Source organism: Hyla sarda, chromosome 2 (assembly GCF_029499605.1).
Source record: "Hyla sarda isolate aHylSar1 chromosome 2, aHylSar1.hap1, whole genome shotgun sequence".
Lineage (NCBI taxonomy): Eukaryota > Metazoa > Chordata > Amphibia > Anura > Hylidae > Hyla > Hyla sarda.
Window position 1 is genome coordinate 196,585,793 of NC_079190.1, and position 27,827 is coordinate 196,613,619.

General features: G+C 42.2%; 1 protein-coding gene across 1 annotated transcript in view; it reads left to right on the forward strand.

Annotated features, from left to right (window-relative positions):
• The first annotated feature begins 1,092 nt into the window (after nt 1-1,092).
• Nucleotides 1,093-27,827, forward strand: part of LOC130357778 (sodium/hydrogen exchanger 2-like) — an 80,564-nt gene continuing 53,829 nt past the window's right edge. The window contains exons 1-2 of the mRNA XM_056560525.1: nt 1,093-1,588; nt 10,752-11,215. Of these exons, the coding sequence (XP_056416500.1) occupies nt 1,372-1,588; nt 10,752-11,215 (681 nt within the window). The 5' untranslated portion in view covers nt 1,093-1,371. The remainder of the gene's footprint in view (nt 1,589-10,751; nt 11,216-27,827) is intronic.

A 27,827-nucleotide genomic window follows, 5' to 3' on the forward strand; every position in this document is an offset into this window, starting at 1 on the left:
GATAGATAGATAGATAGATAGATAGATAGATAGATAGATATGAGATAGATAGATAGATAGATATGAGATAGATAGATAGATAGACAGATAAGGGAGATATGAGATAGATAGATAGATAGATAGATAGATAGATAGATAGATAGGTATGGGAGATATAGGATAGATAGATAGATAAACAAATGGGTAGAGCAGCACAACTTCCAAAGAGAGTAGCGGGTGCAGGCGGTAAAAGGTCCCGGGTCCAGGGTCCCATAGACATCCACTCCAAGAAACAAAAAGCTGCAGCACTCCAAGGTACAAGGTGAATAAGATTTATTGACCCAACATCAGGAACAACGTTTCAACTGCCCAATTGCAGTCTTTCTCAGAAAGACTGCAATTGGGCAGTTGAAACGTTGTTCCTGATGTTGGGTCAATAAATCTTATTCACCTTGTACCTTGGAGTGCTGCAGCTTTTTGTTTCTTGGAGTAGATAGATAGATAGATAGATATGAGATAGATAGCTAAGGGAGACATGAGATAGATAGATAGGTATAGGAGATATAAGATAGATAGATAGATACCATTTGCCAGTTAGACCCTCAGCCATTTAACCCTTTAAAAATGCCATCTATTTACTGATACAAGTACAATGTCTAGAACCACTTTGGGCCAGGCGGATCCTAAACGAATTCAATGTGCAGCATCACTTATTTAAATAGGTAAAACCTGCCCCTCTGCCCACTTTAATGCCAGTTTTCATGCACAGAACCACTTTGCGGCAGGCTGATCCTAGCCAAATCTAATGGGCAGTGTATGTGTTCTGTTGCCTAAAGTCAACTAACCTTCACAATCACAATATGGTGTGCCCACTCTAATGCCCATTTCTGTGCCATCTGTGCTTTTAGGCTGATTTCATTTGTATTCACCTCAGGGCACTTCAGTTCAAAGAATATTAAAATAAGTTCACGTCATAAAGGAACCAGCATAAAACACAAACACAGATCTCGTGAATAACAAACTGCTAGATAAGAAACCAGCTTTATCCCTGAATAAGAAAACCGGACGGATAAGAAAGTCACTTCTTCATTCATAATGGATTAACCCTAGCGTCTCCACAGGTAGAGACGGAGCTGCTGGAAGGACGGCTCCAGTGACTACTACATTACACTAGGATGTAGTCAGGACTCCGGCGGGCGGGATCAGGTCACAGTTGCTGGGCTGTGCCAGTCTTGCTGGGCGGGCTCTGTGTTCAGCACCTGTTCTCACTACAAGACTTCTGGAGACGAGGAAGTCAGTGCAAGGTCTTTCTGAATCAGTTCTCCGAGTGAGCTGCCAGGGATGATGCCAATGCCTGCGTAACCCTTCCTATAGAGTGCACAGTGATACACCATGAACCAGCCAATATGCCGAAGCCTGCTCATCTGTCTCATCACATTCGCCCGGTTAACCAGTTCATCTCCTGGCTCCAGTCCAGAGACTGCCACCCAGCAGCATGGGGTAACACCAGCTGAGACTCGGTTGTCAGTCTTTACCCTCGACTACCCCCACGTGCAGGTGCCATTCGAGATCACGCTATGGATTCTGCTGGCTTCCCTGGCTAAAATTGGTGAGTAGATCTGATGTCCGGCTATTATAGATCTGTTCCACACTTGACATTCTGACAAGTTACTTTATATAGAAAGGGTGTCTGTGCCCAGCAACTTGTGGGCATGTATTTGTTATGTAAGCTTACTCTATAATAACAGGCTATGGCTTGCTTATTTTTAGATTTGTGGCAGGGATAACAAGCGCCATTATGTGATATGCCAAGCACCCTTGACTGCTATTGTCCATGTGCAAAGTGAATAAATTAGGAGCAGTGCTCACAATGCCCAGCAAGATGCCCGCACATTCTGCGTAGCTAAGCGTAACATTTATTTCTTGTCAAAAGACATTGTCAACCTGTTATATGATTGTATGTATTATTGATACATGTATTATTGATGTATTATTAGATTTCCCCATGTGTTTCCCAACTAGTGCGCCTGCAGCTGTTGCAGAACTACATATATATATATATATATATATATATATATATATATATATATATATATATAAATATATATATATATATATATACATACGGGGTCAGTACTTTCCTCAAGGAGAGGACACCTCTTCAGGTGTAACGGAGATTCAGGGAACACTACCTGAAAAGGTTGTGTAATGAGCTGCTTTGCATATTCCCATATATATATATATATATATATATATATATATATATAATTTTCATAAATACAGCAGTAGAAAATGCATATGCTTCTCATCACATCTTGGGCCTCGCTGCATCCATATGCCATAAAGAGTCTTGGCTGAAGCTTTGCAATCTTAAAGAAGTACTCCAGTGGAATTTTTTTTTTATTTTTTAATCAACTGGTGCCAGAAAGTTAAACAGATTTGTAAATTACTTCTATTTAAAAATCCTAATCCTTACAGTACTTATCAGCTGCTGTATACTACAGAGGAAGTTCTTTTCTTTTTCAATTTCCTTTTTGTCTAACCACAGATCTCTCTGCTGACACATCTGTCCATTTCAGGAACTGTCCAGAGTAGGAGAAAATCCCCATAGCAAACCTCTCCTGCTCTGGACAGTAAAATACGCTGTGGGTCCACTCGTGTGAACGTACGCTTAGGGTAATTTATAATTAACTCCTAATGCACATGGGGGCATTATAGTTCTATACAGCCTTTAAGCTGTACAGAGCCATAATGGGATAGAAAAATAGAGCTAATTTCTTCCAACAACAGAGGTTGGGTGTAGTATTACAACTTAGCTCCATTTAATGCAATGGAACTGAGCTGCAATACCACACAACCTGAGAACAGGTGTGGTGCTGTTTTTTTAAAGAAACCAGCTTTGTTTTACTAATCCTGGGACACTTCTTAAAGGGGTACTCCGGTGAAAACCTTTTTTCCTTTTAAATCAACTGGTGGCAGAAAGTTAAACATATTTGTAAATGACTTCTATTAAAAAATCTTAATCCTTCCAGTACTTATTAGCTGGTGAATGCTACAGAGGAAATTCCTTTCTTTTTGGAACACTGATGACATCACAAGCACAGTGCTCTCTGCTGACATCTCTGTCCATTTTAGCAACCATGCATAGCAGATGCATAGCAGATGCATGCTAAGGGCAGCATGGTGGCTCAGTGGTCAGCACTGCAGTGCTGGAGACTTGGGTTCAAATCCCACTAAGGACAACAATAAATAAAGTATTATTATTATTATAATAACATCAGCAGAGAGAACTGTGCTCATGATGTCATCAGAGAGCATTCCAAAAAGAAAATAATTTCCTCTGTAGTATTCAGCAGCTAATAAGTACAGGAAGGATTAACATTTCTTAATAGAAGTAATTTACAAATATGTTTAACTTTCTGCCACCAGTTGATTTAAAAGAAAAAAGGTTTTCACCGGAGTACCCCTTTAAAGTACCTGCATTTAGTTTATCTACTGAGTTGACTCTGTGTGTGCACTCATAGCATGGCAGAGAGGATCACTCAAAAGGGCTTTTCTATTTTTTCCCCCCATATGATAGGCCATCAATATCTGATCGGTAGGGTGCTGACACCGGACACCATCATCAGTCAGCTGTTTGGCAGGTCCAATGTACCTGGAAGTACACAGTGAATGGAGCTGGAAGCAAACTGCGCCATCATGGTGTACTGGTTGTGCTGGGTTACTGCAGCTCAGCTTCTATGCCCTCCCAGCTGAAGAATGTTATGACTGGGCTTCAATGTTCTGTTAAGGGGGTACTCTGAAGGCAAAACATTTTTCTAATGAACTGGTGCCAGAAAGTTATTCAGATTTGTAAAATACTTCTATTTAATAATCTCAAGTTTTCCTACATTTATCAGCTGCTGTATACTACAGAGGAAGTTGTGTAGTTCTTTCCAGTCTGACCGCAGTGCTCTCTGCTGACACCTCTGTTTGTGTCAGGAACTGTCCAGAGCAATAGAAAATCTCTCCTGCTCTGAACAGTTCCTTTCATGGACAGAGCTGTCAGCAGAGAGCACTGTGGTCAGACTGGAAAGAACTTCACAACTTCCTCTATAATATATAGCAGCTAATAAGTACTGGAAGGATTAAGATTTGTAAATAGAAGTCATTTACAAATCTGTTTAACTTTCAGGCACCAGGTGATTTCAAAATACTTTTTTCTTCTTCTGGAATACCCCTTCAAGCCACATTCACATACAATTTTGGGTCATACATTGGGTAATAGGTCAGCAACTTGTCAAGGAGAGATATCAATATATAGACCAACATTGACTTCATTACTTCATTGCGCTGAATGTAGTCTTATTGTAACTACATTCCTTCTATTTAGCAAGCATAACCTGTTTCTTTCTGCGACTCAAAAGTGTGGTCTTCCACATATCCAATGACAGGATACATTCAGGAAATGGATCAAATAATGTCACAATTAGAGAGAATAGAAAGACCAGAGGAAAGTGAGCAGCACTGCAACCCAGCCCCCCCCCCCCCCTAGACGGCTGAGGATTAACCCTTCAGGCGTCCTGAGTGATCTTCATTGTACTAAAGCAGTGTTTCCCAACAAGGGTGCCTCCAGCTGTTGCAAAACTACAACTCCCAGCTGGCCGGACAGCCTTGCTTTTGTTTGCCATCCCCCTCTCTACCCCCCATAATCATTTGATCATAATGCTAGCCCAGTTTGAGCATTATACACTGTAGGGCCATATACAGTGCCTGTATAACCATATGCTTTAGGGTGAAAGCATGGTACCAAAACTAAAAACATGGCGGGAAAAAACACTTTATAACTGCCAAAAATGCAAATAATTATTAGTTTTCCATGAATTGCAAGTTAACAAAATACCGCAGAGTATGCCTGAGATTTTTTTTAATTTTAGATACACCTATAAGATGCCGTACAACGCCATATGAATATCTGTTGTGTGCATAATGCAGGGCCGGTTCTGCCTATAGGCAAAATAGGCAGCTGCCTAGAGCGCCTTCTTGATGGGGGTGCCGCTCTGCCCACTGCAAGAAAGTTAATATCCGGCCAGCATTCAAAGCACCCACCGCTCATCTGAAGCACCCGCCCAGCCAGCACCCCCCTTTGCCCCGGTACCATAATAATCTGCATTAGTCAGCCTGGCAGTGCTACCTCCAAGGCCAGACAGGCAGGTTCTGACATTGTGCGCGCCTCCATACATCCGCCCCATGAGGAAGAGGTTTGCTACAGTGTGTCACCCCAGTAGTAAGGTGGGGCATGTCAAAGGGTGGAGCCAATGGGCAGGGTCAAGGGGCGGCAACATTTTCTTTTGCCTAGGGTGGCAAAAATCCTTGCACCAGCTCTGCATAATGTGTATTTGTAGGATCACTTAAAGGGGTACTCCACCCCTAGACATCTTATCCCCTATCCATCTACTTTGTGAACCAAAAAGTTGTAAATGTACTTATAGCTTATCCAATCACCACTGAGTTGTTGGTAGATCTACTTCCTCCATTTAGTTCCTATCCCTCCCCATTAAAGGGGTACTCCGCCCCTAGACATCTTATCCCCTATCCTAAGGATAGGGGATAAGATGTCTGATCATGGGGGTCCCTCTGCTGGGGACCCCCGGGATCTCGGCTGCAGCACCCCGCTATCATTACTGCACAGAGCAGACTCGCTCCGTGCGTAATGACCAGCAATACAGGGGCCAGAGCATTGTTACGTCACGGCCCGGCCCCTCGTGACATCACGGCCCGCCCACTTAATGCAAGTCTATGGGAGGGGGCGTGATGGACGCCACGCCCCCTCCCATAGATTTGTATTGAGGGGTGGGCCGTTACATCACGAGGGGGCAGAGCCATGACGTAATGATGCTCCGGCCCCTGTATTGCTGGTCATTACGCACGGAGCGAGTCTGCTCTGTGCAGTAATGATAGCGGGGTGCTGCAGCCGAGATCCCGGGGGTCCCCAGCAGAGGGACCCCCATGATCAGACATCTTATCCCCTATCCTTAGGATAGGGGTTAAGATGTCTAGGGGCGGAGTACCCCTTTAATGGGGAGGAAGTAGATCTACCAACAACTCAGTAGTGATTGGATAAGCTATAAGTACATTTACAACTTTTTGGTTCACAAATTAGACGGATATTCTTATATCATTATATATAATTCTATGCATTTACAATGTGAAATAGAAAAGGTCTCCAAACTGTGGACCTCCAGCTGTTGCAAAACTACAACTCCCAGCATGCCCGGACATGCTGGGAGTTGTAGTTTTGCAATCGATGGCGGTCCACAGTTTGGAGACCACTGATATAGTATTAGGTGAAAAACACAGAAGCACTAATACTTTGGCATTTCGTTTCTTTTGGCGGATAACTGGAAATGAATAATTGATACGCCTCTTTTAGAAGCTACAGTAATACGGCCTTTATTTGGCAATCGCACAAAACACTATTAGACAATGGGTTTTTAGATGAAACTTTTGGATCAGGAATAAATAGTACAAGTCTCAGTATCCTTTTAGTCTATTTATACTGTATGTGGTTGTGGCCACAAGTAAAGCCAATTCTTTTCAAGGACAAATATTTGTGGTATTTATGATACAGGGACACAAATGTGTAGTTCTTATCTGCAGGTAAAACATTAGACGTTAAAGGGGTACTCCGGTGGAAAACAATTATTTTTTTTAAATCAACTGGTGCCAGAAAGTTAAACAGATTTGTAAATTACTTCTATTAAAAAATGTTTACCCTTTCAGTACTTATTAACAGCTGTATGCTACAGAGAAAATTATTTTCTTTTTTTATTTCTTTTTTTTTTGTCTTGTGCACAGTGCTCTCTGCTGACACCTGATGCCCATATCAGGAACTCTCCAGAGCAGGAGAAAATCCCCATAGCAAACCTATGCTGCTCTGGACAGTTCCTGACACGGGCATCAGGTGTCAGCAGAGAGAACTGTGGACAAGACAAAAAAGAAATTCAAAAAGAAAAGAATTTCCTCTGTAGCATACAGCTGCTAATAAGTACTGAAAGGATTAAAATTTTTAAATAGAAGTAATTTACAAATCTGTTTAAAGGGTAGCTCCCACCATCCGTTTTTTTCTGTCCCTGCCTATTGTCCATCTATCCCTAACCCCCTCCCTGCCTTTACATTTTTTTTTACTATATTAAAATGGCTGACTTGCTCACAACAGGCAGACTTTCCCAGCAGGCGTGACGTCACTGATGCCTGCTGGGGCAGACACTTCCGCCCTTAGTTCACTATACAGGGTGCCTCCAGCTGTTTCACCACTACAACTACCGGCTTGCCCTGACATCTACTGGCTGTCAGGGCATGCTGGGAGTTGTAGTGGTGAAACAGCTGGAGGCACCCTGTGCTGAAAACAATAACTTTGTTAGCACAGTAGTGCTACCCCGAACCCCGCTCCCCCACCCATGCCCCTAGTGCTGAGCAGTGGCGGCGGTCCTCCCCCGAACCCCGCTCCCCCCCCCCCCATGCCTCTAGTGCAGAGCAGCGGCGGCGGCGCTCCCCCGAACCCCGCTCCCCCCCCCCCCCATGCCTCTAGTGCTGAGCAGCAGCGGTGGCGCTCCCCCAAACCCCCCCCCCCCCCCCATACCTCTAGTGCAGAGTGGCGGCGGCGTGTCAAGCCAAGGAGCCAATGCGCTCTCATAGCTCGCTCCCCCTGTCTGATTGACAGGCAGGGAGCGAGTGCAGGCAGAATGGATTAGGACCGATGCCCGGCCGGCATCAGTCCAAATTCAGGCGTGACGTCACGCCAGCCTGCAGCCGGCCACTAGGAGGGAGACCCCTAGTGGCCAGTTGTCAAAACTATTTTAATGGAAAAAAAATGTAATAGGTTTATATTAGAGATATGTTGTAGTACATAAGTACTTCAACATATTAAAAAAAACTTTGGCGACATTGCCCATTTAACTTGCTGGCACCAGTTAATAAAAAAAAATAAAAAAGTTTTCCACCGGAGTACCCCTTTAAAGGAAGCTGCACTAATTATGACCAAACAGTACATCCTACACTACAATGCAACTGATAGGTCACAATGTTTTTGTTGTGACACAACCGCTCCTAGTAACCGAGCAACTCAGATAAAGAGGTTTTTTGTACAGGTGCTCTCAAGTGTCTTCTTTCTGGCTTTCACATATACCAAAGCTGCTGCTATGGTTTTCCTTTAGTAAACTTTAACTTGCATATTAGAAAGTTGGATAGGCAGCAAGTGCCTTATATACAGTTGTCCCTCAACTTACAATGGCCTCAACATACAATAGTTTGAACATACAATGGTCTTTTCTGGACCATTGTAACTTCAAACTAGACTCAGCATACAATGCAGTCCAGATCTATGAAACATGTCAATGGCTGGAAGAACCGACCAATCAGAATGGGGCATTTCACTTGTAAAACCCCTGTATTACTGAAGCGTATGCACTGACTCTTGTCTGGTAGTGCCTCCTACAGTACAGGGAGGTATTACATGTTCTGTACTACTCTTTACCTGTGCCAGGGTTAGCTGCTCCTTTGGACACTAGGTGAGGGCGGCTCAATTTTACTATTTTAGGACATTGCTTTTACTGTACAGGACCCTGAAGAAGCTCCTGTCCTCTACATAGACAGTGATTTACAGCTCCCAGCAGATCATTCTTACTTTTATATGTAAGGATTTGCTTTATCTATATTAGTTATCTACTTATTTTTCTTTAATCCTCACTTTTTCCTATTTTTGGATGACATTTTGGTGGCTTCAGAACCATTTATTAGGTTTCCATAGAGTTATGGTCTTAACATACAATGGTTTCAACATACAATGGTCGTCCTGGAACTAATTAATATTGTAACTTGAGGGACCACTGCATCTATAGTATATGTAAAGCCAACTTATGAAATCTCCTGTGCTGTTCTTCCGATAGTTTAGACCCTATTCACATGATGTTTATCTGTTTCCACAGGGTGCATACATCTTAAAGCATTGCTGTCATTTAAATTAACTTTTGACAAGTTGCACACTAATGTCCATAGTTAAAGGGATACTTTGCTGCTCAGCGTTTGGAACAAACTGTTCCGAACGCTGGAGCCGGGAGCTTGTGACGTCATAGCCCCGCCCCCTCATGATATTACTCCCCGCCACTCAATGCAAGTCTATGGGAGGGGGCGTGACGGCTGTCACGCCCCCTCCCATAGACTTGCATTGAGGGGGCGTGGTGTGACGTCATTAGATTGTGTAGCTATGACATCACGAGCTCCCGGCGCCGGCTCCAGTGTTCGGAACAGTTTGTTCCAAATGCTGAACAGCAGAGTACCCCTTTAAGATCGGTTGGGGTCACAGTTCTGAGTTAAAAAAGCAAGACCCATGTGATGTATGACATATACATAGGCTTTAATAAGAAAATGTATGGCAAAATTGCTCCTGTTTCCGTAGATTCTGTAGCATTCTGGGATTACTGGATAGCATAGACTTCTGCACTATTCCATACAGCAACTGGATATGTCACTCTTTGTCCCAATCCTTTTCAAATAGCTATGCAAAGTATAGACTAGGTTCACACTGCATTTGTGGTTATGCATGTTTATATTTTTGAAAAGGATAAAAATGTTTAATTCACATGTGAAAATAATACATTGTGTCATTCCTGGGTGCAACCTGGCTGGGGAATATATATTATTCACTTTCCAGATTTCTTCATCAAAAAAATCCAGAGCAGAATATGTGGCAGAAAAGAGAAATCATTGTACATCATGTATTTTGCTATGCATTTGGATGTGGATTAGTTTGCCAATGGGATAATGTTTATGAAAACCACCTATGTTTCTTTAAAGTTTAGCTCCCACCATCTATTTTTTTCTTGTCCCTGCCTATTGCCCATCTATCTCTAACCCCCTCCCTGCCTTTACATTTTTCTTTAAATATATTAAAAATGCCTTTTGTCTGCCTGATAGTGTGCTCACTACCAGGCAGACTTCCCCAGCAGGCACAACCTCACTGATGCCTGCTGGGGCGGACACTTCTGCCCTTAGTTCACTATACAGGGTGCCTCCAGCTGTTTCACCACTACAACTCCCAGCTTGCCCTGACATCTACTGGCTTTCAGTGCATGCTGGGAGTTGTAGTGGTGAAACAACTAGAGGCACCCTGTGCTGAAAACAATAACTTTGTTACCACCGCGGCGCTACCCCGAACCCTGCTCTCTCTCATCTCTGTTAAAATCAATAGTCTTGTATGGGCCATGTCGCTACCCCCGAACCCCGCTTCCCCCCCCCCCCCCCGTTGAAATCAATAGTTGCCGCAGCACTACCCCGAACCCCGCTCCCCCCAGCCTTACTCGAGTGCAGAGTTAGCCAGGGAGCCAATGCGTTCTCAGCGCTCGCTCCCGCCTGTCTGATTGACAGGCAGTGAGCGGGCACAGGCTAAATGAATTAGGACCGATGCCCGGCCGGCATCGGTCCGAATTCATGCATGACGTCACACCAGCCACTAGGAGGGAGACCCCTAGTGGCCGGTTTTCAACATTAAAATAAACAACTTTAACGGAAAAAAAAATGTATAGATTTATATTAGAGATATGTTGTAGTACATAAGTACTACAACATATCAAAAAAAAAAGTTTGGTAACAGTGCCCATTTAATAGAGAAAGTGAAATGGCTTGCTGTGATGGCTGCCAATCTCTCTCTAATGTTTCAAACTCATTGGTCTTCATATTGTTCCTATTTTACCAAAACTGCATTATTACAGTTTCCTTTTCCCTTTCTTATACAGGCTTCCATCTCTACCACAAGCTGCATACCATCGTACCGGAGAGTTGCCTACTTATCCTGGTTGGACTTCTCCTTGGTGGAATTATATTTGCGGTCAATGAAAAGTCTCCTCCTGCAATGAAAACTGATGTCTTTTTCCTGTATCTTCTACCTCCAATTGTGCTAGATGCAGGTTACTTCCTTCCCACACGCCCTTTCTTCGACAATATGGGCACAATTTTCTGGTATGCCGTAGTTGGCACTCTCTGGAATGCCTTTGGGATTGGCATATCTTTATTTGGAATCTGTCAAATTGAAGCATTCGGTCTATTAAACATCTCTTTGCTGCAATGCCTGTTGTTTGGCAGCCTAATATCAGCGGTGGACCCAGTGGCCGTTCTCGCGGTTTTTGAAAATATCCATGTTAATGAACAGTTATATATTTTAGTGTTCGGGGAATCCTTGCTGAATGATGCAGTTACAGTGGTGAGTATGCCAGCTGAGCATTTTACTTTCTTGTATATATTGTTATGTATACTAATGTTTTTTATTTCTGGTCTCATAAGTTGCAATTGTAGTAATAGTATGTGTATTGCACTTGGTTTGTAATCTAAACCCTACAAAAATACAATGGACTCATAGTTATTGATCCACTATATTTATAAAGGAGTAAATCCAAGCAGGAGATGCAGCGCTGTGTACCTTCATTCTCAGGATCGGTAGGGGTATCAGAGGTCATACCCTCATCAATCATTAAAGGGGTACTCCGGTGTAAAAAAAAAATGTTTAAATCAACTGGTGCCAGAAAGTTAAACAGATTTATAAATTACTTCTATTTAAAAATCTTAATCCTTCTAGTACTTATCAGCTGTTGTATACTACAGAGGAAGTTGTGTAGTTTTTTTCTGTCTGACCACAGTGCTCTCTGTTGACACCTCTGTCCATGTCAGGAACTGTCCAGAGTAGGAGCAAATCCCCATAGCAAACATATCCTGCTCTGGACAGTTCCAGACATGGACAGAAGTGTCAGCAGAGAGCACTGTGGTCAGACAGAAAAGAAATTCAAAAACTGAAGAATTTCCTCTGTAGCATACAGCAGCTGATAACTACTGGAAGGATTAAGATTTTTAAATAGAATTAATTTACAAATCTGCATAACTTCCCAGCACCAGTTGATTTAAAAAAAATATATATTCCACCGGCGTACCCCTTTAAGTGATCATAATCAATCAAACTCCTATAATACCCTTGTGTTTCACCTATGATTAAGGATGGGTAAGCCAAAAGTAAAACTGAGAATCTGCCAACATTTTCACTGTTCCTTTCTAGAAAACCTTGTGTATAGTACACATTTCTTTAACTGGGTTTGAAAGATATATTTAGTCAACACAACCGGTGTCCTTTATGACCGTCACAGAGGTTTAGGAAGCCAAGAAAAGGGATTTTGAAAAAATATAAAGCCTGAGGGTCCTACTACCTTGGCCGATCTTGTTTACATCACCTAATACAAGCATGAAGATAAGTACTGAGGAGCACTCACCGGGTATTTTCAATCAGAGGCTTCTTTATTGTAGTATTCTTACATACGGGTTACATGCAGGGGAGGAGGATGGTGAAGACGCGGGGGAATACAAGATGGCTGATCACCTATTACAGTGAGCCCTCAACTTACAATGGCCTCAACATACAATAGTTTCAACATACAATGGTCTTTTCTGGACCATCGTAAGTTGAAACCAGACTCAACATACAATGCTACAGACAGTCCAGATCTGTGAAACGTGTCAATGGCCGGAAGAACCGACCAATCAGAATGGGCATTCACTGGTAAAACACCTGTATTACTGAAGTGCATGCACTGGCTGGTGTCTGGTAGCGCCCCCTACAGTACAGGGAGGTATTACATGTTCTGCACACTTTACCTGTACCAGGGTTACCTGCTCCTTTGGACACCAGGTGAGGGCGACTCCATGTTACTTTTTTAGGACATTGCGCACTGTACAAGACCCCGAAGAAGCTCCTGTCCTCTACATAGACCAGTGTTTCCCAAGCAGGGTGGCCCCAGCTGTTGCAACACTACAACTCCCAGCATGCCCGGACAGCCTTTGGCTGTCCGGGCATGCTGGGAGTTGTAGTGTTTCAACAGCTGGAGGCTCCCTGCTTGGGAAACACTGACATAGACAGTGATTTACAGCTCCCAGCAGATCTTTCTTACTTTTATATGTACGCTCTTGCTTTATCTATATTAGTTATCTATTTATTTTTCTTTAATCATTACTTTTTCCTTATTTTGGATGACATTTTGGTGCCTTTAGAACCAATTACCAGGTTTCCATAGAGTTCTGGTCTCAACATACAATGGTTTCAACATACAATGGTCGTCCCGGAACCAATTAATATTGTAACTTGAGGGACCACTGTACAAGGCTCCACCAATGTGAAGGAACGGTTGTATGAATAATCACTGAATCATTCCCATGGCCTTGCTTACTTTGTTCATTGGCCGCACATGACCGATTACATGGGTAGAGGTGCGGCCACTAAGCGACAATTTTTAAGCAGGCCAAATTAAACAGTCAGCCAGCAGATAATTGTATGCTTGTTGATCAGCTGACTGCGGGCCCTATTACACAAGGTGATATCAACCTATTGAATAATCTCTTTATGTAATACAGCCCTTACTTCTTAATATGGATTCACAATTTGTGGCTAGGTTATATAACAGGGTAAACTTAATTCATGAAAGACAATAGTTTGCCAGTTAAAATAAACGCAACATTTGCTTGGATCGCTCAATAGTAATTTATCGAGGATTAATTGTGCTCAATATAATATATTCTATTAAATATGTAGTCATATATTAAAGGCTTTATTTCTCATGTAAGGCTTCCATACAGTATGCTTTTTCATGTTTTTTTCCTGTTAAAGAGTGAACGCCAGTACAGAACATCTTATCCCATAGCCACAGAACACTGGATAAATATCTGATTGTGGAAGGTCTGATGACTGGGACCCCCTGCAATCTCCCGGCTCTCCCCATGTACGGAGTGACCTCCGCTCCGTGCACCATTACCACCGCGCAAACCATTGGCTGAAACACCCTTCCGTGTATCTATATGGGAGAGCCAGAGGTATACAAGAACTGTATCTCTAGAGATACATGGAAGGACATGGCGCCTATGCAGTTGGGGCCCTGATCTGGAGGGTACCTTTCTTGCGATCAGACACTTATCCCTTAACCAGTTAACCCTTTTAACTGGTAAAAGTTTAGTCTGCAACTTGTGCCATTCCTTCACACCATTGTGCTTGTGGCAGACTAGAAAAAGCAAGTTTGTTTGCCTCAGGTGTTTAGTGGAATGTGATGAATGAAACAAGAAAGTCTTGCATAGCTGTCCTCTGGTCCAGCAGGTTCCGCAGTATCATGAAGGAGGTATAAGTCCATGCAAAAATGTGTGATCCTTTTACAAAAAATAAATAAATGCAGGATGCAACCACAAAAGTATTCCTTTCAAAGGAGAATAAGAAGTCTGATATAAGTGTATATGGAGTACTTTCAGCTCTTTAGTAAGCATGCTTCTCTACTAGGCGTGTACATTTGCATGAACAGTCTTATCAGTTTGTCCCATATTTGCTGCCAACAAATATGAAACAAAAATATCTGGGATTTTGAACTGGGCTTCTACAAGTAACTTACTGTATATTTTCTTCTGCTACTATTTACCATTGACTCATGTTATCTCTCTGCCAAATAACATTACAGTTAGGGGAAGGAGTGTAGGGTTGTAGTTGCAGGTATTGGGACCAGCCTACAGGGAAATGGGGGCCTTTCTGGGGATTCAGGACACATGTCACGGATCCCTGGTCAAGCACAACTTTCAATTGTGTGTCCATCTTTAATAAGCCGGTAGTTCCCTGTCCTGATGCTTCAGGAGAGGTGAGCAATATATATATTATGGGGGGCCTACTACAGTATGGGGGGCCTACTACATTTATCAGTGCTGAACCTTCTTAGCCTAAGACTCCAACCTATCCAGGTTCATTTATAACAACGCACTGTCCACTATTTTGTTAGAAAAAAAAGGAAAAGTAAATGACTCTGATCAGAGAAGACGTCACCTGTGAGTCACTGGATTCAACTGCACTGTAATTATTTATATCGTCTGAAAAGCGCCAGCGTACAGCTGGTATATATCACTATTTGGTCACTGTATGTGTATATATTGGTCTTTGTTTAGTGGATTTTATTCAGTTACAGTATAGTGGTATTAGTCAGTCATAGGTAAGTGTTAATGGTGGTCATGCTGTGCCAATATTACTTGTCCCTTACTGGTAAAATTCAAAACTAGCAGTACGCACCTTTACTTATTACACGTATTACATTTTGTTTGAAGGTGCTGACCATTTTTGTTGTTGAAGTTTTAACCTCCAGTATTCCAAGCTGACAGGAATCATCACCAAAGGGATGTACTGCTACTGCCAGCCAATCCAACACAATCTGCCAAGATCTTTAAAAAAAAGAATCATTTTTTTGTAAAGTAGTCAATGTTTACAAAATATATCTCTTCATGACTATTTTGGTATACTACATTCTGTTGCAACTCCCAAAAAAGGAGACTCAAGATCCACTGGGTGTTCCGATACCTCCGTGTACATTTTAACACCGACGGCATCTGCCAACAGGGATACTTTATGCAGCTTTATTTTAGTGATAAAAAAATGCCAAATCCACTAGTGCAATGTGTTTTTAGATAGGCTGATAGTTACCATGGGGTACCGCAGTTCGCTGTAACTTTAACATTAAATTTAAACCATTTGAAACTACTTGAATACATCCAAGGTGACATTGCGAGTTTTCTTATAAATTATTTGCCGCAAAGCAAACTTTTTTTTAAAGTTCTGTGAGCCCGGCAAACTGAAATTTTCAAAAGTTCGCTCAAGCCTTGTTACACTGGATTAGGTCAACAACAGTTTGATGGTAACATGTATGGTGATACTATGTGTTCATTGTACTGTATACTCTTATTACTTGGTATGCCTACCTTTATATGCCTACCTTTATTATTTTAGAAGTAGGCTAAGATTACCCTGAGGTTTTTTCCCACCAGCAAAAACGCCAGGAAAAACTGCGAGAAACACTGCTACAGCTTTTTCCTGCTTTTTGGCAGTTTTTCTTGTTTTTTTTTCTTGCGTTTTTTCAGGTGTGTGGAAACAGCCAGTTTTGTCCCCTGTGGCAGTTTTCTCACTGTCTTCAGGTATCACTCTATGGGTCGGATGCTGAGCACCCGGTCCACAGAGTGTAAGGAGATGAGGAATGATGTATATACAGCATCACTACTCACCTCCCCAAGCCGTAAAGTATACACGGCTGCATAGTGTACCCGTGTAGGGACAGTATGGGGGGCCTACTACATTTATCAGTGCTGAACCTACAGTAGTGATGGAAAAAAATTGTATTTAACGAAATTTATATTTTGTTCTAAAAAATAAATTTTGTTAAATATAATTTTTTCCCATCACTACTGGATTCCCATCACTACACTCATTTTTAACAAAAAAGATATCTCCATCACTTTTTTGGATTGCTATCTGGCCAATCACGCCAAAATGAAAAATGCCAAGTGGATCTGGCATTTTGCAGTTCACTATTGACTTGCAGCTAACATCTGGCCGCAGCTGTGCAGCAAAATGGGCATTTTTATCAGCGTTTTGCATGAAAAACCTCAGTGGAATTCTAGCCGTATACAGTTTTATTTCATGCAAAGAAAATGCTTTGGATTTTCTGCTCAGAATTTCATTGTGGAAAATCTGCAGTAGTTTTTGTAGCAGCAAAGTGAATGAGATTTAAGACATTTCCTCCATATGATGCAGAAGAATTCAGCAAAGAATCCACATGGAAATTGACCATGATTTTTAATCTGCAGCATGTCAATTTACATTAAAGGGGTTGTCCCACCTTGCTGTTTTAGTTTTCCAGCCAGCTCCTGTCTGTGTGCAGCCCAATCAGAAAAGTTTTGCAGTGGGGATGTTACACAATTTGCGTAATTAAAATGAACTATAATAGTAATTATGCAAATGGAACAGCTCCTTAAGCATTTCCTATTACAGGTTTTTCCTATGTATCTTAATGAGAATGCCTAAAGCATGTTCACACGACGGAATTTCCAAGCAGAATCCAGCAAAAAAAAAATTCTCTAAAATTACGTTGCACCAAAGTTCATTGCTTTCAATGGGATTCTGCTGTGCACACGCTGATGTATCTGCAGCAGAAATTACAATTCCGGTCTCCGACGCAAAATTTCTGTGGTGTTAGCATAGCCTATAAGCATTTATGTTGGATTTCTGGTGTAAAACATTTGCAAAATGTTGCACACGCCTCAGAGTAAAAAAAATGGAAATCACCTGAACCTTTATTTATGTAAAACCAAGAAAACCTTTTTAAATCTGTCCACCAGCAATACAGGAATGCAGAATGGTGGGAGTAGGGGAGTAGTATATCCACTTGTATATTATCCTCTGGAAGGTTAAACATTTCCATTAACTATGAGAAATGAAGGGCGTCACTCACCAGGATAGCAGTGTCACGATATCTTTATTGAAGATGCGGTATGACGGGGTGCACACGGACGAGACTTTCTGGGATGCAGGTAGTCAGCAATGAGCCGGGTAACAGCTGTTGCGTGTGCGGGTCTGACGAAGCGTGCTGAGGCACGCGCAAAAGCTGTTACCTGGCTCATTGCTGACGGGGTGCACACAGAGGAGACTTTCAGGGATGCATCTAGTCAGCAATGAGCCGGGTAACAGCTGTTGCGCGTGCCTCAGCACGTTTCGTCAGACCCGCACGCGCAACAGCTGTTACCCGACTCATTGCTGACTAGCTGCATCCCAGAAAGTCTCATCCGTGTGCACCCTGTCACAGGAAATCAAGAGAGACCCAGTGTTAAAAGGCAAATATCAGCTGTATTATTATTAATTTTATTACTCTTACAGAGAGAGCAGCAGAAATCTGCCAACACTCCAGTTACACTGAAGAACGTGTTATGTGAGAAAATAACATAACCTGATCAATTACATAAATAACATAACAATGGGAAAACGCCGATTGTGAGGTCACTGCATTTAGTCATTGAATGACTCAATGGCTCAATACTAGTGCATTTAACTACTCTGAGGCTATGTTTACACGGCAGAATTTCCGAGCGGAATTCCACACAAATATTCTGCTCAGAAATTCTGCTGCAGCAGAGTCACATTGATTTCAATGGGATTCTGCTGCACTGTGCACATGGTGGAATGACCCTGATTCCGAAGTCCGCAGAAAGAATAGATATGTCTATTCTTTCTGAGGATTCCGCTAGGAAATTAATTGCCGTCTATTAATCAGCACATTTCCAAGCGATCCAAGCGCCCACTGGAACATTCAAATGTGTGAAATGTCTGCCTGTGTTTTCTGGCTCAACATTCTGTGCCTTTTTGGCCGTGTGAACATAAGAGCAGTTTGACAGCATTCTGATACTAGTTTGCTGTACTAGACGAAATAGAAGAGTTTTGAATAGGGGTGCAGTATATTCCCTGCAACAGTCATTCCCATCACCATAGAGGCCGAAATCTTGGTATTTTATTCCAATTATTTCATCTGCACCTTTGCTATCTTGTGTTCCTAAAGGGGTACTCCGCTGCTCAGCGTTTGGATCAAACTGTTCCGAACGCTGGAGCCGTCGCCGGGAGCTTGTGACGTCATAGCCCTCATGATGTCATGTCCCACCCCCTCAATGCAAGTCTATGGGAGGGGGTGTGGCAGCCGTCATGAGGGGGCAGGGTATGACATCACAAGCTCCCGGTGCCAGCTCCAGCGTTCTGAACAGTTTGTTCCAAACGCTGACCAGCAGAGTATCCCTTTAATGCAAAATAAACAAATAAATAAATAAACTTGGCATAACAATTATCATCATGACCACCTCTGTATGAGATTCTGTAGGGCTATTTTTCCTCTCAAATACAGTGCCCCATTTATCCATAGGTGGTGTTTGTGGTGTTGTCATCATGGTAGCTGAGATGTGATATCATTAACAACCAATGGACAGGTGTCAGCTGTTTTTGGAAGAAATAGCCATTCTTTTTCTATTCAAGTACAACTTCTTTCTCAACATGATAGCATTTTATATTTTAATATATATGAAAGACATAAAGGAAATTCCCGAGAATAAAAAAAAAGTTTGGGAATTTGTGTAAATATACAACCGAAGTAATAGCACAATGGACTTTAAACTTTTTTTTTTTTACTTATAATGTAAATAGGGAAGCCTTTTTTCATCATAAATTGTCTTGTATTTCTACCTCATACACCAAGGCACAGTACAACCTAATCCTTTCTGGTTTCCTGCTGTGCAAGCTTCCTTGTTAAGCTCTCATTTCCTTCAAACTTTTATTGTTAACTCCTTGTGACTAATCCTGCAACCTCAAATTAGACCATATACCTCATGGACGCAGATTTCTTCATTACAGTCTATTGAGAAATCAACGTCATATCTGTGTAGAACGTGCATAGGCAATAGATGATTGTCAAAGACTAAAGCAGGAGGCTCCATTACAGTGCGCTTTGCCTGGCTGTATCTAGCGATCGGTGGGGGTTTCAGCACATGACGTGTGATTTTTTTTTTTCATGAGTAAGGTTGGGTTCACATACAGTGGTGATCAAAAGTTTTGGCACCCCAAGTAAAAATGTGTATTAATGTGCATAAAGAAGCCAAGGAAAGATGGAAAAATCTCCAAAAGGCATCAAATTACAGATTAGACATTCTTATAATATGTCAACAAAAGTTAGATTTTATTTCCATCATTTACACTTTCAAAATAACGTTTGGGCACCCTGCAGAGTTAATATCTTGTACTGCCCCCTTTGGCAAGTATCACAGCTTGTAAACGCTTTTTTTTAGCCAGCCAAGAGTCTTTCAATTCTTGTTTGAGGTATATTTGCCCATTCTTCCTAACAAAAGTCTTCCAGTTCTTTGAGATTTCTGGACTGTCTGTCACCCACTGCTCTTTTAAGGTCTATCTATAGATTTTCAATTATGTTGAGGTCAGGAGATTGTGAAGGCCATGGCAAAACCTTCAGTTTATGCCTCTTGATGTAATCCCCCATGGATTTCGAGGTGTGTTTAGGACCATTATCCATTTGTAGAAGCCATCCTCTCTTTAACTTCAGCTTTTTCACAGATGGCATCAAGTTAGCATCCAAAATTTGCTGAAATTTTATTTAATCCATTTTTCCTTCTACTCGTGAGATGTTCCCTGTGCCACTGGCTGCAATACAACCCCAAAGTATGATTGATCCACCCCCATGCTTAACAGTTGGACAGAGGTTCTTTTCATTAAATTCTGTTCCCCTACTTCTCCAAACGTACCTTTGCTCATTCGAGCCAAAAAGTTCAATTTTAACCTCATCGGTCCACAGAACTTGTTTCCAAAATGCATCAGGCTTGTCTATATGTTCATTTGCAAAGTTCAAACGCTGATTTTTTTTTTTATCACAGTACACATCACAGTGATCACCCCTCTCTGCTTCCAGCTTGTGTGGTGTAAAGAAGGCTCTAATACTACTGTGTGAGACTGGCGTGCGAATTTTCGCTAATTTTCACATATGCGAATTTTCGCTTATGCAAATTTTTGTATACGCTCATTTTCGCATATGCTAATTTTCGCATATGCGAAAATAAAACGCGAATATTACGAATTTGCGAATTTAGCGAATATAAGACGAATATTCGTCCATATATTCACGAATATTCGCGAATTCGAATATGGCCTATGCCGCTCAACACTATTCTTAATTACATTCCGTACAGAGGATATTGACATCTGAAAATGTTTTGCTATCTTCTTATAGCTTTCTCCAGCTTTGTGAGCATCAACTATTTTCAGTTTCAGATTTCTAGACAACTGCTTAGAAGAACCCATGGTGCTGATTGTTGGGGCAAGGTCAGATGAGTCTGGGCATTTAAAACCTTTGAGATTGACATCACCTGGTCTTCCCAGATGATGATTGAGAACAATCCATGACACTGGCAGGTCTCAGCTCTGCAAAGGGGGTAGTGCATGCTATAAATTCTGCAGGGTGCCCGAACTTTTGCAGACGCCATTTTTTTGTTTTCTGTTATTTTGAAAGTGTAAATGATGGAAATAAAATCTAACTTTTGTTGACATATTGTAAGAATGTCTAATCTGTAATTTGATGCCTTTTGGAAATTTTTCCATCTTTCCTTGGCTTCTTTATGCACATTAATACAAATTTTTACCTGGGGTGCCCAAACTTTTGATCCCCACTGTATGTCTGCAATCCGGCATAGGTGACCTCCGCCTAGATCTGGACAGAACTGATCCCACAACTGATGACAAGTTGTCAGCAGTTGTATGGCATCCGGCATCCATTGTTTCTAGATGGCGGACAGGGGGAGGTAGCAAGCTGCGTTCCCCTGTCCGGTGCCCTCTGGCACGTCCAACCATCCGGTGCACGCAGGAGGGAAACTATGCCGGATGCCTGATATATGTGAACCCAGTCTTATTCTTCAACTCTGGTCCTGAGAATTGTTCCTATGCAGCATTATGTTTAAATGGAAAACTGCCATATGTTTTCTCCCGCACTATCCACACCTACCCATGGACAGTGCGGGAGATGCTGAACATTTTGACTCCTACCTTGCCCGGATGCGCTGCGCCGTTCGCCCGTTACAGCAGTTTTTCTGTATATTTTAATTAGCTGCTAACTGGCACGGGCGGGGTTACTGCCTTCATCTGGCACTGTGATGTAACCGCCGCTTGGCCCGCAGCACTGCCCGGCTAATGAATATTCATATAATGTCTTACACTCTCCTTCTCATCCCGGCCGATACTGCGCATGTGCGGGATTTCCTACTATACCCGAAGCGGTCTTCAGCGCTGCTTCATTAGTCCGGAGCAGCGCTGGAGTAAGGTTGTAGGCATGCCTACCATCTATTAGCTATATAATGAAGCAGTGCTGAAGACCGCTTCTGCGTTTCGGGATATAGTAGGAGAGTGTAAGACATTATATGAATATTCATTAGCTGGGCGGTGCTGCGGGCCGGGCGGCGGTTACGTCACAGTGCCAGATGAAGGCAGTAACCCCTCCTGTGCCAGTTAGCAGCTAATTTAAATATACAGATAAACTGCTATAACGGGCGAACGGCGCAGCGCATCCGGGCAAGGTAGGACTCAAAATGTTCAGCGTCTCCCGCACTTTCCATCGGTACCTGTGGTTAGTGCGGGAGAAAACATATGACAGTTTTCCTATAACCCTGTGCTGTGTGGAACAGGTGTCTGCACTATGTACATGAAGGACTAGCTATTTAAATCTAGCTAGGTCTCTCATCCTGCACAATACCTGATCCAGCTGTGTCCAGCTGCTGATGCTGAGATAGTCATGGAGGCTTTCTGGTCTGGCTCTTGGTCCCTGTTCCTGCTCTGCTCCTTAGGTTATCTGCATGGTTCTTGCAATACTTCACCTGATTCTGCTTGTTCCTTACTAGGCTCCTGCCCTGTCCCTTGGATACTATGTTGATGAACTTTTTCAGTGCTTTCACCACATTTCTGGGCTGTGAAAATGTCTCAGCTTCTTTACTGTTCTGCTTCACTCTAAAATGGTGGCAGATATCTCAATATATAGAGGCACTTGACATTGATAAGAATAAGGGCCTATTCACATGGCAGAATTTCCAGCAACATTGTTAATGGAATTCTGGGTTATAATAAAGACTGTACCTTAGAATCAGTACCAGATATTTTCTATATTATTGCTAACTGGATAAAAATAACTTTAAGGTAATCTAAAAACCTATAGTTGATAATAATAGCTCATTCTTCTCTATACAATTACTACAAGGAGGTTGTTTCCATTACGCTGGCCAGAGCTTCCTGTAACCAGTCTTACCTGCTTCACACTGAAACTCACCGTGAGGAGATGAAGAAGTTTCATTTGGCTGCCATCAGTGTTTTCTCTTTGGTTACCTTTTTCTTCCACTATGTTAGGGTACGTTCACATTGCAAAATCACCGCTTGCAGAATTCTGTGAGTGGAGACTCCATCTGGCAGCCACCGCCAAAATACTTAGGGGGCACCGCGCCGTCACCATTGACTGCTATGCAGTGCTCCAGGACTTCCGCACAAAGAATTAACATTTTCTTTCTTTGCGCGGAACAATTTCAGCAGCGGAGTTGTCCGCTGCTGAAATTCCTCAGTGTCAACGGGTCTCGCAGAAGACCCATTATGTTCACTGTGCATAATTCCGCTCTGCACAGGAATTCCGCAGTACAATATATAAGAATCACTCACATATATACCGTATTTTTCGCCGTATAAGACGCACTTTTTCTTCCCCAAAACTGGGGGGAAAAAGTCGGTGCGTCTTATACGGCGAATACACCCCTATCACGGCGGTCCCTGCGGCCATCAACGGCCGGGACCCGCGGCTAATACAGGACATCACCGATCGCGGTGATGCCCTGTATTAACCCTTTAGATGCGGAGATCAAAGTTGACCGCCACGTCTGAAGGGAAAGTGACACTAACCTGGCTGTTCAGTCGGGCTATTCGGGACCGCCGCGGTGGTCACAGCGGCGGTCCCGAACAGCCCGACTGAATAGCCGGGTTAGTGCTTACAGGAAACCGGGGGGGGGGGGGGGACCTTACCTGCCTCCTCGGTGTCTTCTCCGTTCAGGGATCCCAAGTATGGCCGGCACTCTCCTTCCTCGTCATCACGTCGTCGCGTAACGACGTGATGGCGGCGACGGAGAGCAAGGATACCCGGCCGGCAGCAGAGACGTTCCGTAGCGACGGGGACACGGCGACAGCGATGGAGCGACATCCAGGGCAGCGGTGACGGGTCCGGAGCGGCGGGGACACGGGAGTATTACCTCCTCCTGCAGTGGGCTTCAATCTGCGGACCTCCAGATGTTACAAAACTACAACTCCCAGCATGCCCGGACAGTCAACGGCTGTCCGGGCATGCTGGGAGTTGTAGTTTTGCAACATCTGGAGGTCCGCAGGTTGAAGACCACTATTGGGTTCAAAACCTTTATTTTCTTAGATTTTGCACCTATAAATTGGGTGCGTCTTATACGCCGGTGCGTCCTATAGGGCGAAAAATACGGTAATGAAAAAGAGAATGCCTATTAAGATATTTTCCTTGCGTATAGTCTTAAAGAGGTTATCAAGTTCTTAAAAATGTATCCTCTATTCACATTGACGCCCATCGGCCATAGCAGTGTCCTACCTTAGCCAGTGGAGACCAGAGTGCTCAGCTCAGAGAGCTGGGCCCCGTTCTTTGAAAGCCCTGTGGACAGGACATATTGCCTAATTCTATATAGATTGTTGTTTTTTTAATTGTTCATAATCTGTTCTATTTTATGATAGTGGTTAATAAAAAAAAAAAATACCAATTTAAAAAAAAGAAAAAAGAATGCAGACTCATCTGCCCAATACCTTGCTGCTGTTATTTTGACAGTGTCCGAGTTCCTGATACTCATTGCATTCTGATGATGCACACGACATGCAGGAAATGTCTGTTTGGCCAATCACTATTTGCAGGGATGACAACCTCAGCCAGTTACTGGCTGACCAGGCATTTTCTATGCATCGGCACATCACCAGGAGGTGGTGAGCAGCGGAGATGCGGCATCACTACAACATCAGTGTTGGGGGATCTGGTTGGTGAGTATGCCATATTTTGTATTCTTAAGGCATTGTGACCACTTTGTAGTATTGCTTTCTTTCTGGGAAAAAACACTTTAAAGGTAATTATTCAGTTTTTAAAAATTGATTTCATCGCTTCCAGATAAGACATCTTATCGGCAGAGGTGATTTAATATTGATGTTTCAAGGCGATAGGGTGCTCATGAGAATGCTTCAGCCTCAACAGTGTTTATATCAGGTGTATGCAGTGATGTCACTTGAGTTGGTGTCACCTGGTGCGGCAGAAAATGTATTTAAAAAATCCCTGTGTGCTTAAGGGGTTAAAGAAGGGAGAGAGACTCAAAGCAAAAAAGGAGAGAGAGTAATAAAGTTGCATTAGTGAACCATAGTATTTATAGTGGTGAGGGAGGGTACTGTAGTTTTGATAGGTAGTTTAGGTAGGGTTGCCAAAAATCAGACCTGTGCTGATCTAATTTTGAGGGACTATTCTGAGGATAGGTAATTTTTAGGAGCTGGATAACCCCTATAAAATTGAACAGGTGGTTCACTGATACTTCTCGTACTCATAAGACCAATAAATGCTGCTGCCCTTCCAGCTGAAGGGTATAGACATACAAGCCACATACTAATGTATGCTCACATGTAGCAGATGTATTACCGAAATCTTACAGGAATGACTTGGATGAATTGAACAGTCAGTTCTGCAACAATTCTGCCACCTTTGAGAATAGCTTTAGGGTCATTTCCCACAGAAAACCTTAAGAAAAAATGTTAAATTTTCGCAATGTTTTTCATTACTTTTTCATTCCCTTTTCTCTTGCTTAAAAATGTTGCAGCAATAAAAAAGTCGACATGGAAATCTCCAGTACGTTCTAAACATTGCATAGCATTATGGAGTCACATCAGGTTATTTTTACATTGTTATCTCTTCTAATATATGAAGTTCCATTTCTCTGTCTACTTGTACTGTGGAATTAGACCTGATGCTTTGTGAGAGGGATTCGGGTATGCGGAGTAAAGTAGAGCGCCTACAGCAGAGGCAAACAATAGACTTCTTGTTCTGGATCTTGAAAGCACTTTGGTTAGTCAAGCACTTGCCTTTCTTGCATTATTTTGTCTTTTGTGTAATCACAGATTTTTGGGAGAAATAATTTTAAATTATTTAAACTTCATTTAACCCTTCTGGGACAGGTCCAGTATTAGTTATTTGCCTCCACACATACTGATAATTATATCGTATTACTTAAACTTCAACCTAGCTACATGAAACCTTATATTTTTGTAAAAAAAAAAACATAGTTTTACTTTATTAAGACTATTTTGAAATATGTTAGGAAAACAATATTATATTTCATGGAAAAAAGGACGGGCAAACACTTGTACGGGCAGTGGTAAAAGTGTCACTTTTGGTGCAGACCAGAAAACCTTTTTTTCTTCCACATGCAGAGGCCCAACACACATAGTGGTTACTGTCACCTTAAGTGGTATCCAGCACAATGGTACCCAGTTGGTTGGTATCTCTTACACTTAGTAAGCACAGTTTCTAAAACAGTAGAACAAACAGTTTCAGTGACTTATAAGTTTGTTTAGGCCTTATGTATTATGCCTTTCTGTGTCCTTATGTATTGGATAGGCCGCTCTGTGTCCCCCATATAGTTAGGCCTCACTGTGCTATCATATAGTGGATAGGCCCTTCACACTGCCCCCATAAAAATTATTTTGTTCTCATATTGTAATCACTTTCATATGTCAAAATTACATTCACACATATAAGGTTTCATTGGATTTCAACAACTCCTTGTTTTATGTTTTTAATAAGTGTTTATTTTTATTTTTTTAAAACATCGCCACCATTACTTACCAGGTTAAATACAGTCACGGCCGTAAATTCAATTTTTCTAGAAAAAGTTTTTCTCACAGAAGAGGATTGCAGTAACACAGGTTTAGCTATACACATGTTTATTCCCTTCATGTGTATTGGAACTAAAGCAAAAAATGGAGGAAAAAAAGCAAATTGGACATGTCACACCAAACATTAGACAAAGTTATTGGCACCCTTTCAAAATTGTGGAAAAATAAGATTGTTTCAAGCATGTGATGCTCCTTAAACTCACCTGGGGCAAGGAACAGGTGTGGGCAATATAAAAATCACACCTGTAAGCAGATAAAAAGGAGAGAAGTTCACTTATTCTTTGCATTGTATGTCTGTGTGTGTCACACTAAGCATGGACAACAGAAAGAGGAGAAGAGAACTGTCTGAGGACTTAAGAACCAAAATTGTGGGAAAATATCAACAATCTCAAGGTTTCAAGTCCATCTCCAGAGATCTAGATTTGCCTTTGTCCACAGTGTGCAACATTGTCAAAAAAGTTTGCAACCCATGGCACTGTAGCTAATCTCCTTGGGCTTGGACGGAAGAGAAAAATTTATTAAAAGGTGTCAATGCAGGATAGTCCAGATGGTGGATAAGCAGCCCCAAACAAGTTCCAAAGCTATTCCAACTGTCCTGCAGGCTCAGGGAGCATCAGTGTCAGCGTGAACTCCATCGACATTTAAATGAAATGAAACACTATGGCAGGAGACCCAGGAGGACCCCACTCCTGACACAGAGACATAAAAAAGCAAGACTACATTTTGCCAAAATTAACTTGAGTAAGCAAAAATCCTTCTGGGAAAAGGTCTTGTGGACAGATGAGACCAAGATAGAGCTTTTTGGTAAAGCACATCATTCTACTGTTTACTGAAAATGGAATGAGGCCTACAAAGCAATGAACACAGTACCTACAGTGATATATGGTGGAGGTTCAATGATGTTTTGGGGTTGTTTTGCTGCCTCTGGCACTGGGGGCCTTGAATGCGTGCAAGGCATCATGAAATCTGAGGATTACCAATGGATTTAGGTTACACTGTACAGCCCAGTGTCAGAAAGCTGGGTTTGTGTCCGAGATCTTGGGTCTTCCAGCAGGACAATGACCCCAAACATACATCAAAAAGCACCCAGAAATGGATGGCAACAAAGCGCTGGAGAGTTCTGAAGTGGCCAGCAATGAGTCCAGATCTAAATCCCATGGAACACCTGTGGAGAGATCTTAAAATTGCTGTTGGGAAAAGACGACCTTCCAATAAGAGAGACCTGGAGCAGTTTGCTAACGAAGAGTGGTCCAACATCCCGCCTGAGAGGTATAAGAAGATTATTGATGGATATAGGAAGTGACTGATTTCAGTTATTTTTTCCAAAGGTTGTGCAACCAAATATTAAGGCATTGTGTCCAGCCCATTTTTGGAGTTTGATGTGACATTATGTCCCAATTTGCTTTTTTCCTCCCTTTTTTGGTTTAGCTCCAATACACACAAAGGGAATAAACATGTTTATAGCAAAACATGTGTTACTGCAATC